Source organism: Pectinophora gossypiella, chromosome 21 (genome assembly GCF_024362695.1).
Source record: "Pectinophora gossypiella chromosome 21, ilPecGoss1.1, whole genome shotgun sequence".
NCBI lineage: Eukaryota > Metazoa > Arthropoda > Insecta > Lepidoptera > Gelechiidae > Pectinophora > Pectinophora gossypiella.
In genome coordinates, this window is record NC_065424.1 from 2,762,756 (window position 1) to 2,778,277 (window position 15,522).

General features: G+C 40.5%; 3 protein-coding genes across 6 annotated transcripts in view; all 3 read right to left on the minus strand.

Annotated features, from left to right (window-relative positions):
• Positions 1-530: 530 nt before the first annotated feature.
• Positions 531-3,247, minus strand: LOC126376746 (death-associated protein 1). The gene is made up of 2 exons (XM_050024313.1): positions 3,068-3,247; positions 531-2,463 (listed from the first exon to the last, which is right to left on the minus strand). The coding sequence occupies exons 1-2, from the start codon at positions 3,117-3,119 to the stop codon at positions 2,207-2,209; spliced, it is 309 nt and encodes a 102-aa protein (XP_049880270.1). The 5' UTR covers positions 3,120-3,247; the 3' UTR covers positions 531-2,206.
• Positions 3,248-3,470: 223 nt separating this feature from the next.
• LOC126376536 (protein tyrosine phosphatase domain-containing protein 1-like) overlaps positions 3,471-15,522 on the minus strand; it is a 39,681-nt gene continuing 27,629 nt past the window's right edge. For 3 of the 4 annotated variants that reach the window (XM_050023994.1, XM_050023996.1, XM_050023997.1), the window contains 11 exons: positions 15,230-15,310; positions 14,583-14,698; positions 13,478-13,600; positions 8,162-8,345; positions 7,620-7,740; positions 6,813-6,978; positions 5,691-5,833; positions 5,220-5,330; positions 4,587-4,724; positions 3,894-4,045; positions 3,471-3,640 (listed from right to left, as the gene is read on the minus strand). In XM_050023994.1, coding sequence (XP_049879951.1) covers positions 3,484-3,640; positions 3,894-4,045; positions 4,587-4,724; positions 5,220-5,330; positions 5,691-5,833; positions 6,813-6,978; positions 7,620-7,740; positions 8,162-8,345; positions 13,478-13,600; positions 14,583-14,698; positions 15,230-15,310 — 1,492 coding nt within the window. In that variant the 3' untranslated portion in view covers positions 3,471-3,483. The remainder of the gene's footprint in view (positions 3,641-3,893; positions 4,046-4,586; positions 4,725-5,219; positions 5,331-5,690; positions 5,834-6,812; positions 6,979-7,619; positions 7,741-8,161; positions 8,346-13,477; positions 13,601-14,582; positions 14,699-15,229; positions 15,311-15,522) is intronic. The other variant, XM_050023995.1, reaches the window with a different exon arrangement.
• Positions 9,906-11,317, minus strand: LOC126376658 (retinol dehydrogenase 12-like). The gene has a single exon (XM_050024204.1). The coding sequence runs from the start codon at positions 10,971-10,973 to the stop codon at positions 9,978-9,980; it is 996 nt and encodes a 331-aa protein (XP_049880161.1). The 5' UTR covers positions 10,974-11,317; the 3' UTR covers positions 9,906-9,977.

The following is a 15,522-nucleotide window of genomic DNA, read 5'->3' on the forward strand; positions in this document are numbered from 1 at the left end:
GATTTATTTAATGATTTCTAGGACTGTATGGATTCATTTGTAGTCATTTACCTATTTGAAGATCACATATGTGTCGCTTTTTAAGAACTTTGTACTTTTAATATAATAAAGTATTCTGAAGATAGGTACGGCTTATTTATTTCGTGCAGTGTTTGTTTAGAGTTAGGAAATATTTTTTCTAGCTCAAAAAAATAACACTTGTTCCCTATTATTATTATTGTTGTTGTAGTATAATGTGCCTATGATCCACAATAAAAAATATCTTACCTATTTAACGTAGCATATAGAGTGACATATTTCGTCTCTTACGCACTAGACGATGAAATATATCTGACCTGCTGTCATTCTAACCAATCTATGTTAAATAGGGTATAGGGGCTAATAGACAGAGGAAGACCTAATAGATACCAATGGGTTGGTGATAATCTGCCCCTTCTTTAGTGAAAACCTAAACTAGGTATTTACATAATTATGTTAGGAAGAGTTAGCTAACTCTATTGGGCGCGATTAACAGAATGCAAATACTCATGTTAGCTTTAATAAAATTATATTTAAAACCTAAGAAAAAGAAATATAAAACATTATAAAACTATGGTCCCACACCGTCGACCATGTTTAGAAACATTATTCATATATGTTATATCAAATGTATGTACTTTATATAAACTTTAGGAATGTTAACAAATGCAACCAATGAATGGATGGAGAGCACCAAAACATACTTTATACAAATAAACACGAGAAAATAGATCCAAATTCAATAAAAAAATACAAAATAACATATATTATTGCTGAAATTTTGAATTTTTATGAACTTAGCACTAAATATTTTTTTCTTTACATATTTTTTTAATATCATGTTATTTTTTTAGGTTTAACTTGTACTTTCAAACTCAACTTTTCTTGTGCTAACTACAAGTTAATTTTCCATGTGGGTTTTTATTCATTTAAATATTATTATATTTACTTTCCTTTAATGATATATCAATGGAGACATGTCAAAATTATAATCTCAAGCAGAAACACACTTGGAATATTATGACTGCTCGGAAACATAAAGAATTAAAGACACAAACACACTTTGTTTCAAACAGTGTGTATATATAGAGCCTAGATTAGGTTGTTATAGAGAGGTTGGTTAATTACTTTCAACTCATTATTACAATAAATAAATTCTGGACTTATTTATAATACAAATTCTCTTATTATACCAATCTAATCACTAGGCTGCCCTGAATACTCAAATAACTACTTACATACATTATAGCTCAACAACTCAAAAGAATCCCATTCCAACCAAAAATTATATTTGTTGCCTGTTCAAAATGCTAGTACTTTCTTATAGAAACAGCACAGCTATTAAGTACCTTAAGTTTTTAAGTAGTAGGTACTCAAGTATTCAGATATTTTTGTGGTAGTATGCTAAGCAACTAAGCTACATATCACATCTCATTTATGTATTGATTGATGTAAATTTATAGATTGCTGTAGTATTCTACCAATTATTTAGTTATATATTGTTTACATAAGGTGTTTTATATAAATCACATGGGGTTAAAAACGACACATCGAAGAAATTAAATTAAAAAAAGCAATATTGCTTCTTGACATTTATCAAGCATGCACACTTACTGTTAAATGCGCAAATGTTGAATTGCAATATTGTTTTTTTAGATGAATCACTTCAATGTGGCCTTTTTAACCACCCTGCTCATATATGGAACATGTACCAAATTTACTCATTTTTTTAAATTTTATTTAATTGGTAACAGAAGAATAACCTGTTACCTTAGAACGTCATAACAATTATAGGCATCTTAGTTTACCTATGTAGGTATTAAACAGAACGGCCAATTCTGTACAATTAGTGATTATATTTCAATATAGAAAACATTTTAAAATATCATGAATGCACAGCACAAACTAGATCTGTGAACTATGGAAGCCAGTGTTGTGACATTCATTAGCATAGTGATGTATTAGTCGAGATTAGACCGATTGATTTTTCTATCTAACATTAGTTAGGTAGATATTTATGAATAAGCATTGAATGACGTAGCACACTGGGATTTAATAACAATGCTGCTAACAATGGTTGCCACAGGAAAAATCTGTGTTATAATGGGTTTTGTACATTGATGATTGAATAGACTTTTACTAGAACACCTGATGTAAACAATATATTTTTCTTCACCGTCATATCAATCTACTTCCTGGGCTGTTGGATGACGGGGCGCGGGCTGATGTTGATGTGTGCCGGAGGCTTCGGACTGTGAGCTACTTGCGCCGCTTCAGGAGTAAAGTCTGCGTTGCCCCGGTTCAGAGCTCCAGAGATAGACACCGGGTTGGATGGGACAGGGGAGGGGCCAGACAGTCCAGTTAAATCTTCGTTGGCAGGTTCCTTGCTGGTATCTTTAGTATGTGGCACCTTGTGCTGGGTGATTCTCATACCACCGGCCTTCACTGGGAATGAAAATTTTTAAAGATAAAATGTTGTTTACTGATTTACCTGTTAGTAACATAAAGATAATAAACATTAATTAATTAGTCATTGAAATGTTTAGCACTAATTTGGGCATTGTGCTTTACTGAATAACTCGACTATGTATCTGTAATATGTAACTAAGGGATAGTCTCAATAGCATAAAAAGGATTGTATAAAAAAAAGAAAATGTGAATGTTACACTAAAAAACTTATAAGTATGCTAAAACCCTAATATAATTGACTAGTGTTTTCAGCTGTTCTTTGTTTGACAACACCCAGGTTTGCACAACCAGAAACTAGAAGCTAATCTCACATAACACTGACGTCAGCGTATATAACACCCAAGGCCACAGCGTAACGCATAATAAAATCAAGATTTTTGTTTTCGAAATTACCAAAAAAGAATAGTAAAAATATCTCCACCTCTGCAACGGGAATCGAAGAGAAAGTTGCATTACAGGCCGGTTAACAAAGTTCCCATATGGTTTACAATATGCGGCGATTATTTATAATTTTACGTTTCATATAAATTACCGATGAAAACATGTAAACAAAGGAATTGATTACGGCGCAACTGCTTACCTGCAGGAGGATGTCCCGCCTTGAGTTGAGAAGTTTCTTCAGTTGAGGACATTGTAAATAAAGTTTGCAAGACTATAAAATGCACGTTGAACACAAAATCTGATAAGATTGTGCCGTAAACACACAAAAATTGACTACGTGTAATCCACTACGGTGACACAGGCACAACGAAACGTCAAAATTCTTACTTTGTAAGGTATTTTATAGAGCACAATACCAGTTTGGAGCAGTTATAAATACTAGGTAGTACTGTACGTTACTGCCATCCAGTGTCTAATAGGAGTATTACTGGACATATAGCTCAAGCTATTCGATAGCAGATGGCGCTAGTATTATTTTATTTCATTCCATTTTTTTTTTATATTTGGTTTTGGTGTCAGAAAGGAGATAAAAATAAAACAAGTTGTCTATAATTATCATTTCCAAGCTTTTATTCTGCACCTCCGCGGCATAACCACAACGTCGTTGTCGTCAATACCAGGTTTCACCATGTCCTTCTGTAGTTCCACGATCATTCGCAGAAAGAAGTTGATCACTTGGTTGCAGGTTCCATCGCGGAGTCGCGCAAAATCTCTGAAAAAAGTTTAAAATCACTTAGAGTACACACAATCACATCCATATTTATAGGTATAAGCTCACGTCCGTCTTCCCTAATAGGGTAGGTAGAGTTACGAGTAAACAGAAGAAGACAACAGTTACAACCTATTTGATACGATGTCCTTATAGATGTACGCCGCCTGGAAACTTCACCGCAGCGTTCACCATCTTGCCGGCAGCCAGCATCCGTATAAGAACTCCACTAGCGTGATGTGGTCCTGGTACTTACCTGCGTGTTGGAAGACATTTCCCGTGTATGTTGACAGTCTGGTGCGTGAGCGCGGCGAGCAGTCGCCGCAGCATTTCCACCTTCTTGCCGGCAGCCAGCGGCCGCAGCCGTGTCACCACGCGCAGCAGATACTCCACCAGCATTATATTCTCCTGGTAAGTATAGATGAGAAATTGCTGTAGAGCAATAAGCTCGCCAACTGTGTTGTTTATGTTTTAAAATGTTTCGTGTGTTGTAAATATATACAATAAAGGTTATTTGATTTATTTTATGTTTATTAAGTTAATACATGACCCGTCTCTCCTAAGAGTCCACGTACGGAGGGGGTATGGAGCATAGGTACTCCACCACGCTGGTCCACTGCGCGTTGTTGGTGGTGAATGAAAAGTTAAATTATTGGATTGTTTTGGGTACCTAGTTACACCAGTAACCGTATATGCCGGCAAATAAATTTTATTGTTTTTTTTTTAATTTATTATCTACTTACTTACTCACTTACTACTTATATTAGGGACGTATTTAAAAATAATTCTTAGATAAGTAGATAAATAAATAGCCTTTACGGCTGACAATATAATAAACAAACAATACTCGCTCGTATTCCCTATTGGGGTGGGCCGGAAGAGTTAGAGATATCTTACAACTAGTAGTCATAAGATGGATATGATGATAGGTATAAAAGCCCCTCCTCACGTGATCGAGCGCGAGCACGGTGGCTTCAACATCGTGTCCTCTCCCGACGATGAGCGCCAGCTGCTCGCGGCCTAGCACCGGCGCCTTCAGACCTTCGAGCCACTCGAACAGCAGACCAGACAACACCGCCGGGTCCTCCTGCAACGTTATGACGTTCACTACTTGGCTGGACAAGTGAGGGGCGCTGAGGGCTCGGGTAAGCGAGCCGTCATGAAACATTCTGCGTGTGAAGGTAATTAAGTGGACGAGTTATTAAGCGATGCCTGTCCACCGAGGCATAAAGTCATCCTTAATGAAGTTACAAAATACAGGGTGTTAGAACCACTGTACAGAATACTGAGGGTATCATTCAGCTCATGATTCTGAGTTAATAGTGTTTTTTCAGTTCCATATTTATGCGACGGTAAATTACATTTGATATTAACTCGGAATCGTGAGCTGAACCATCCCCCTCAGTATTTGGTACGGTACACCCTGTGTAAAACACAAATAACAAGTTAATAAACCATTTTGTCAATGATAATCGTTAAAGAGAAATAATCTATAGCTACAGTTAAGTAGGGTTCGGATTGACTTTGTTAATCAATCGTTATGGCTGTATTTAACAAGCTGGGTAAGTATGCATTGACGTACCTCGTCGTCAATCTTGGCGAAGGCCTCAGCGCGCTGGTTGATGTCGGTCCTCAGCTGTTTCAGGTACCTCTGCTTATCCTCCGGAAGACTGTGGTGGTCCACCACGAACGCCTGGAAGTAACAGTTTGTTTACTTAATTGTAGTAAACAAAACTATGCAACCAAGATTTTGTGGTTTAACGACCTCAATAGAGACCTGGGGTCGGAGTTGAGGTCACATACCTGCCTATTGCTACTGGTATTGGTGATAAATTATATGTTATGCTACTAATTATGTTTTTTTTTGACGTGACTTATAGTAGATTTGACGCAAGTGGCATTAACTACTTGGGCGGACAAATGGGGAGCGCTGAGGGCTCTCACCCGGTAAGCTACTGGCTTATGTACATTGTACACGTCATCACAGTACCTATGTGTGTAATTTATGCTGCTATGTATAGCGTACATCGCGTATGTGTGTGTGTGTGTGTACCTCGTAGACGTGTAGTGCGGGGATGCCCGCCCCCCCGCCTGTGGAGCCCCCCGTGATGCGGCTGACAGTCTCCAGGTGGCGCTCGATGTCCTCCTCCACCGGGTCACGCCACTCCACCATCGGCAGCGCGCACACGTGATCTGCTGGGAGTTCAGTCACACGTTAAGGGTTTATTTCATCAGTTGTAGATAATTTAATGAAATGAAATGAAAAAACTCATTTATTTGCTTAATTACATTGTAATACATAAAATAAGCCTTCCCAGTAAGTAAAAAAAATCACTTGTGTTGGGAATGAGTCGCAAAATTTGTCTGATAACATGCCAATACTCCCGACCTATTTACTATATAAGTCAAACTTTATGGCATTTACAGACTAACAAAAATTGGTCGATGTCGTCGACTAGGTGACGATCGTGGTCGACGTGTTGACGAACACGACCACGACCACGATCGTCGTCGTTCGTGTCGTCGGCTGGGTTTCGTTGGTCTGTGAGCGCACTAGAAACATTCGTAAGCCACACTACATATACAGGGTGTCAGTGACATCGTAACGAAAACTTTGAGGGTATTCCGGCCAGGATTCTGAGTTGATATCAAGTGGAATTTTCCGTCGCAAAAGAATCATGGTCTGAATCATCCCCCTCAGTATTCGTTACGATGGCAATAACATCCTGTATTATGTACGTACAAAATAATGCAACAGAGACATCGTTGGTGTGTGACGGATTTCCGGCCAAGTAGTTAATGCCACCTGCGGCAAATTTACAATAAGTCACGTCAAAAAAAAAAAGGTGTCACACACCTTCATAGGTCATAGTTCGTCAAAATATTCATTTGCTGATGCATAATCCATTGCTCGGATAACGCTTACTGATCAAACACCTAACCAAAAACAAGTCAAAATAGACAAAGGTCTGATCATCAAATCTGAGGGAACTAGAGTAATGGGACAGTAGTAGGAGTGGAAGAAATTGCTCTAGACCAATAAGGCCGCCCAAATTGTTTTGTATTCATGTGTTATGTCTGATTGTTTAAATGTAGTTCTGTGCAATAAAGTATATTTGATTTGATTTGATTTGAGCAGTGTTCTCTAGCTGGTGATAATAAAGTAGTTACTTACTGGTAGTTTCCTCCACAGGAGTGGCGGGGTCCGGCGGGCGCGTGCGTCGCAGTCGATAAGCGAGGAAGCTCTTGTAGAAGGGACGCGTGCGCACGCGGAAGTCCAGCCCCGGGCTCTGCTGGCACGCACACAGCCGCAGTAGCCGCTCACACAGGCAGTACACTATCTGGGGATATTACACAAGGATACGTGACCAATAGTCAGTCTAACGCTTGCTGAAAACAGAGCCGGGAAAGACATAGATAACCGATCGGCGGCGGGGTGCGACATATTGTATAAGTAGGTACTGTTGACGGGAAGTCCAGAGCATTGTTTTGTTAGGTGATCAATGACAAAAATCACGTTACCTAAGTATCAAAAAATAATTAGATTTGTTACTTGCGCCTATTCTGCTACGAGTAGTATCAAAAACTAATGTAAACACATTATTTTGCTATTAATCTTAGGTCAAAGATTAAATATGTTATAACGAGCTCTCGTGGATAAGAAATGTATTTGTACACTAGCTAAAGTATAATTCGTCCCAATTATTTAAAAGTAGGTGTTTGCGCGATCGTCGTGGAGATCCTTGGGGGAGGCCTATGCCCAGCAGTGGGCGTCATATGGCTGATGATGATGATGATGATGAGGTGTTTGCTAGGTAAGCATGATCTACCCTAGACCACATCAACATTTACCATCAGATGAGATTGTGGTCAAACGCAAACATCACCTCGCTTCAAGGAAGATGCGCCTGCGATGCACTGAATGTAGAAATGCAAACATTTGCAAGTTGGCTATGCCCTCTGGTGATAAGCAGCTGGTTACCTTGGGCAGCTCTCTGAACGAGCGCTCGTCGAGCCCGTGCAGCGTGGCTCGCTGGCGGTGCAGGTACTGCCGCAGCGTGAACTCTGCAGTCTTCTTGTCCTTGGTTAGCATCAGCGGCTCCCTGACAGGGGAGATGATAAAAAATACGGTAGGTATAAGGCATTAATTTGTTAAACCAACAGCTTACAAACCAAGCAAGACTTAATTATACAACCAAAGCAGAAAGCTCGTTGAGGTGTGGGTACTTAGTTCATCTTGCGATGAATGTACCTCTTACTACCCAAATTGGGATAATAGTCGTGACCTTATGTTTATGTTGTTATAATAAAAATGAGAAGTGCAGTTTTCACTAACCCAGTTGGGTTCGACCATCATAGACGGCTTACCACCTATCACGTTGGTGTAACAGAGAGGTCGGTGAGGTGTAGGCACTTACTCAGTTCGTCGTGCGATGAATGTACCTCTGACTGCTCCAATTGCGATAATAGTCGTGACCTTATGTTTATGTAACTAACTATTGATAAAAATAACCTGTGACTTACTTAGAGCTGAAGACAACGGTCTGCGGCAGCAGGTAGTGCTCGAACTGCTGCACGCACAGTATCTGCCCGGAGGTCTGCACGGAGCGCGGGCGGCGCTTGCGCACCAGCCGGATGGCGTCGTTGGCGCGCACGCGCAGCGAGTACACCAGGTAGCACGCGATCAACACGCCTGTACGGCCCAGACCTGAGATATACGTAGGTACATATTTACTTACATAATTTTCTTTTAGTAAGAAAATTGTACTAGGAAAGCCGTGAGAGTTCCCACGCTGGAATCTTGGGTCAAGATGTACCAATGAATTTATATTTGGACATAAATATTGTAATTAATATCACATACTTAACGGTGAAGGAAACCGTGAGTTAACCCACATTCCAAAGAATTGTGATTTCGGAGGTAGGTTCGTGGTGAACGTCATATTATGTAGGTTTGAGATAGGCAGGCAAGTTTGGGATTTGCAGGCAGGTTTGGGTAGGCCTTTTGTCAAAAACTGGACTTGTAAAATCTTCACCTTATGTGCGGATGTGATGATATCAACGTTGATCTTGAAAAGCGGATACAATAATTATTATAACTTACTCATGTCACTCCTAATGTCTGTTGCGGTTTTATCTACCTACTCCAATCTACTCCAATACTAGCTTGTCGGCGTGTAGTGTATCATCATCATCATTATCGGCCCATTTCAGTCCACTGCCGGACATAGGCCTCTCCCAAGGCGCGCCACAAAACTTTTTTTTGACGTGACTTATTGTAGATTTGCCGCAGATGGCATTAACTACTTGGCCGGACAAATGGGGAGCGCTGAAGGCTCTCACCCGGTACAACGTTCAAGACAACAGGCCTGAGGGTGCCCAGTTTGGCGCGAACCTCGGCTCAGGGCGTCGTCTAAGGCTCAGGGCATCGTCTGAGGCTCAGGGCATCGTCTGAGGCTCAGGGCATCGTCTGAGTCCACAAAGCCCTATCCTCAGCCGTACGTATCCAGGCGCTCCAGCCACCTTCTGCAGGTCGTCCCGCCATCTTGCCAGACCCACCCACACTGCGCTTCCCTAGACGCGGTTTGTTATAGGAAAAATATGGCAATATTGTTCGTAAGTGGTGGTGGTTGATCACCAGATTGTCCGAATGTAAGATGATCCGTGCTTCGGAAGGCACGTTAAGCCATTGGTCTCGGTTACTACTTACTGGCGTTACATGAGCCATGTCAGGGTTCTTTGGCGGTTCAATTCAATAGTAACCCTGACACTAGGGTTGATGGGGTTGGTAATCCACCTCACAACCCACCAGATAGAAGATGAAGTAGTAAAAATAAATAATGTTTTTTCCTTAATAAATAAAGTCCTATCATTACTAGTGCACAATCGTGTATCGAATGTTGCTATCAATTACCAAAGGTAATCGAACTCAGGCAGATATAGTTAAGTATTTTAATGTTTATTAAGTATTTTATTGTTCATTGCCATGCTAAATTCATGTGTCACTATTGTTACCTATGATAATTACTTTTACCGTTCCAAATGTTTGGTCAAAGATCAAAGAATGGTTTTATTTAGAATTTACACAGGCACCTACCTACTTCCTTTCTTACTATATTAAAGCAAATCCTAAGATTATTGCTAATTCCACTATGATGTATGTTATCAGGTAGCTACGTGTTACGAGGTTACAAGAGCAAACACTCGCTAAATACTTACAGTGTGTTTATTTAAATATGTTTGGATTAATTTGGAATAAAACATAATATTTTTCCTTGTATGTTCACTTTAATTAATTACGTGAGTATGTTACATTTAATATAAAAAACTGGCACTGGTTTTATAACTTATTCTTCGTCAACATGAGACTCTCATTCCACACTCTTTCGACCACCTTATCATCTTTGACGATCCTGGCGGTGGTGGCCGGCTTGCAGTCGGCGTAGTACCCGCCCGACGCGTCTGCCAGCTCTGGAGCCACGCACAGGTGCACCATCGTCTGCGCACCCTCCAGCGGCGTCTTGAACACCAGGCCTATAGTCCCTTTAATCAAATCCTTAACGAACGCTGGAAGCCTGTTAAATATATCCGTCTTGACGATCCCCGGGTGCGCCGCATTCACTGTCACTCCCAGCGGCAACCTCTTCGCCAATGCCCTCGTCCACAACACCTGCAGCAATTTACTTCTTGCGTAAACCGTCCACGAATTAAGCAGTGACCCAGTATTGGCCTTGATCCCAGCCAGGTCTTCAGGGTCAAACGTGCAGAAGCGGTGGCCCACCGACGACACTATCACTATACGACTTGGTTTCGACGCTATCAGCTTCTCGAGCAGCAAGTTCGTCAGTAAGAACGCGCCGAAGTAGTTGATTTGCGTGACAATGTCGATCCCGTCCTCTGTTATGTGTGGTTCCAATCCTGCGCAACCCGAGTTGTTTACTAATATGTCCAAGCGAGGTTCTTGTTTGTTGAATTCTTCGGCGAATTGCTTGATATTGCTGAACTTGGAGAGGTCTAGTTGTCGGTATTCAACTTGTGTGTTGGAGGTGGTGGAGACGATGTCTGCGATAGCTTGTTGCGACTTGTTGGCGTCCCTGGAGGCGATGATGACGCGAGCCCCGCGCCGCGTAAGCTCGCGCGCCGTCTCCAGCCCGAGCCCCGAGTTGCCGCCCGTCACCAGCGCCACCCTGCCGTGCAGCTTGCTCGTACACTTGCATACTCCCTTCACCGGCTCCAAACACACCTTCAGAACGACCACTAGTGCGACAAACACCAGGCACAGGTATACGACTAGTTGTATAGTTAAAGTTGTTATAAAGTGTATTGCCCACAACATGTTTGTAAGTGTTCCGGCGCGCGAGTGACGCAGTCACTGATAGAGAAACAGTAGACGCAATTCAACCGGTAATCGGATGCAGTGAACCCAGTTCAATGCGACTGTTCCTTCACCACTACATGCAATATATATAATGTTGATAATGTCATTTTGTTTCACATTAAGTAATAAGTCCTATTCGTTCTCGTCCCACTATAACCAAAGGATAGGAATGCGCGGCTTTTATACGTCACTTCAAATTGTTTGTATTTATTTTTGTTATTTACAAACTTATAGTCTCTATACTGTAACGAGCGGAGCGTGGTTAGTCCTCTAAATAAACATTGACACTGGACAATACTTCCATATGTAATGTGTTTAAGAATGCGAAGCACGTAAACACGGACAAGACGTGGTCTGTATACCTAATACACACGCAATATGCATTGATATTGTTTGACGAGACGAGTAGGTACCTGTCTAGTTAAGGAACTGGACTAGCAATCATTGCAACACGGTAGGTTTGTAAATATTGCAATTAGCGCCTATATATAATCTTGAGCTCAGATGACTAAGTAGGTAACTGGTGTCTATACTAATAATTGAGATACCTAATAGAGCTCGTATTAGAAATGAGAATAAAACTAAAACTAAACTACGGAAGAATCGCAACATAAAAAGTAAGAAACAATAAATATTTCTGCAAAATTTTTACCTACTTACAAGCATATTTATTTATTTTATATCGGTACTTAGGTACCTAACTATTGAATCATTTAATGGGTGATTTGCAATTACGTTTCAAGTTATAAACTGCGCATAAATATTTATTGTCAATTATCGAACGTATTGTCAATAAGTAGAGTCACATCTTGTAAAATAATTTGCTTTTGAAATACTTAATATTATACGCCAGATTATACTTACTGTACTGTAGGTATGTAAGTAAGTAGGTATCATTTTATAGGGGACCGTATCAGGATACGGTCTGACTCTGGAGTCAGAAAATAAAAGAAAACAATATGGCCAACAATCATTTGCGTAGGACAGAGTGTTTTTCCAAATCTCCGGTTTGGTCAAAAATTTAGTCGATTTTTTTACCGTCAGCTTAGTATTTAAGAATAACACGTAGTTTACACAGGTACTTGTGTTTTATTACTGGTATTAACTTGCATTATCTACGTGGCCATCGGAAGGTCACGGGTAACTGTTGAATAAGGTGTTAGGACTCAATCCGTCGTTATCAGTAACGTCCTTGTTACGTGAGGAAAAATTAAGTCAAAAATTGTGACAATTAAATGTGCACGTGTCATGCGTGTACTTAGCCAGTTTTTAGGTTTTGAGGGGCGTAATTTTAGGAAAAAACATTATGAAAATATCAAATGTAGGGGGCAGTCCTAGTTTGAAATAGACTACTCTGGGCGCCATCCCAATCGCGTCAGACAAAGTACTGCGGGGCGGAAAGCAAGAGGGAAACCACTGCCCTATTTTTCTCTAAACAACTATCATGGAGCATGCTATACCGACAAGAGCGTGGCTCTTAAATTAGTGATGAGGAGTTGTACCCATGTACGAATGCCCCGTAAGTACTTATAATTTCCCACGTTTATTTCAGAGTCCGCTTACCTAACCTGAAGTCGTTAACAAGTCTGGTTTTTACTGAGTAGCGCCAGCGACTATCATCCGGACTTCCAAGTCGTAGGTAAATCCATGCTAGTTAAAGTTACAGGTTAGGTAGGTCACACCACTCTCTGAAGTTACTTTTTCTCGGGCATTGGGTTTCTACATACATATACTTACTGATTTAATTACTTAAGTATATTGTTTAGTGGCTTTTTTACATCATTCTTTTAAAATTAAATTTAGCAGTTTATGTTAATTATAGCCTACTATTAATAAGTACCGAGTTTAATTATCAAGTTAATACTTACTTATACTTGTTTATTACAGTTAAGTTAGTTTATTTTTACACTTCTTCCGGGGAAATAATCATCTGCTTTACAATTTATCGTAAATAATAACTCATTCTATATTCTTGTATGTACCAATAATTATAAGACTTTAAAGGTGAATTACGATATAAGGATGATGATTAGGGTGTGTTGACAGTTTTGTGTCTCGATGAGGTCGATAAAAGTACTAAATGTGTAGTCAGATACGACAAATACCTCAAGCGTTGCACTGACTTCGACATTTAGCGGCAGTAATTGGTCGGTGTGTTCTGGGGAGACGCATGAGCAGAGGCAACTACTTATCTATCTGCCTAGCGTTATTCCGTGTTCACAAACCACCCAAACTGAAGATTTGACAGGTCCGATTTTTTAAAGAAGCGACTGCCTGTCTTACCTTCCAATCCGCGAAGGGAAAACTAGCCTAATACTGGTTAGTTCACATACCTGCGAAACGCATTTTCAATTTTCAACTCGGGAATGTGGGTTTCCTTACGATGTTTTCTTTCACTGCTGAGCACGTGAAAAATATGTAAGATCGAAACATGAATGTTAATGAAATGTTAGTGATAGTACCTGCGTGGCAGTGCACGGCCACCTTCCCCTGCTGCAGCGCGAAGGCCAGCACCTTGGCCATGTCCATTAGCCCGCTCAGACTCGCCTCACCGTAGTCTGGCCATGCGAAGTTGTAGTAGTAAACTGGAATACACGCATGAATAGTGAGATGAGAATATGTACTTATAGTACTATATGCCAGTAGGTGAAATGATTCAAAAACAACCGGGTTGCTGTACAGTCATGAGAAATATAATGTACCCACTTTAGGACTCTGTCGCACTAACACATTTGACATTTAGTGAGACTTACAGTTCAATTTGTCAAATAAGATAATGTGGCATGGTACCAAAGTGTGCTCGTGACCGTACGACACAATAGACTCTTGTAAATAATTAAAAGAACACTCTTTGAAGAGAGTGAATTGATTCGAAGAGTGATCTAGCTAGACGGCTGCGCGCTGACATAACCGGTGTAGCGCAGCGGCTTGGCGTTACCAAAGGTAACAAATACAAAATACAAATATAATTTATTGCACCAAAATAAAAAGAACTAATTACAAAAATACTCTTAACTAGGTACACGGCAAATGGCGGCCTTATCGCTTAAAGTGATTTCTACCCTAACCTAGCTTTTGTTTTTATATTTTTAAATAATAATAAAAACACTTTATTGCACACAAATTTACAAAACATTTACAGGATAAACTTATTCTAAGGTGGGCAAAGGCGGCTTTATCGCTAAGAGCGATCTCTTCCAGTCAACCTTTTTTGTTATTTTTATTTGCAGCGACATGTCTGATGTAGGCATGTAGCTAGTATAATATACTACTAAATTAATATATATATCCTTCCCAGCCGTATTCGGCCATGGCGACAAGTCTCCAATCTAGGAACGCCTAATATGCGCTCTTATATGGCTGACGTAACCGATCTTGGCAGTGAATGTACGGCCACATTCACTGCACGTCAGCACACCTCCGATATAGTTATATGTTATGGCCGCAGATGGTCGGGCCTTCAGCTCGTCGCGTTTCAAATCAAGCTCTTCCCGACATTTCTGTTCAAAGCCATACACATATAAATTAATATACTTCTATATTAATATGTATATTAAAACTACGTACTGTCGTTGGCCATGAAGACAGCGGGGTCGTAGGTGAACCCGGAGCGGGTGAGGGGGGGGCCGCAGCTCGCGTGCTCTCCGGGGGTCTGCAGGTTCACCACGCTGCGGATGCCCCAACTGAACCAAATACTAATTTATATTATTTTAGAAATAAGTAATATACTTCAAGCATCAAAATTATAGTTTTAAAGGGTACTCTCTTCATTGGATTGTAGGTAAGTAGGTATATTATTTTGTTTTTGGGCAGTTTCAGATTCAGTTTCTTACTGCAGGGCACAAGTCTCCATTCCTTAGAGCCGTTTTAAGTCGTTCTTGAGGTAAGTTATAAATGTCCCTTGTATCTCGTTTTATAATATTCAAAATCATTACATATATTGCTGCCTATTCAGGCAGACACGTGCTCTTAGTGTCATCCTTCACTTACAATATAAACAAGAAAGAGATGCAGCTAGTTTTAGTCCTGTCAAATTAAGATAATATTCAGTTGTTGGTTGCCCGAATCGACATCAATATGTTACTATATTGATCACAGTCGATGGCTCTTCGCGAAGTTTGCAACTGAAGTTTGCCTTCGCAAATCTATTTCTAACTTCTAATCTAGCAATATAAAGACTGTGTTTTATAACCAAACTTATGAAACAATATTACCTGTGGAACTGCTGTATGATGTTCCTGGCGGCGATGCTCGCCGTGCTGGGCCGCGCCATCGCCAGGATGTCCTCCGTGATCCTACACATAGGCAGACGGTTAGCGAGCTGCCTCACTGCACATCGAAAGAACAGCGATATCGAAAGAAGTGACGATTTGAGTAAGTAGATGTCGAAACGGGGCCCTCGGGGAATGGGCGGATGACAATATTACATACTTTTTCTAGATTGTCAAAACATGCTTTGGGTAAAACCCCTAGGAGCTCCACATTTATCCAGCCAAGTAGTTAAGGC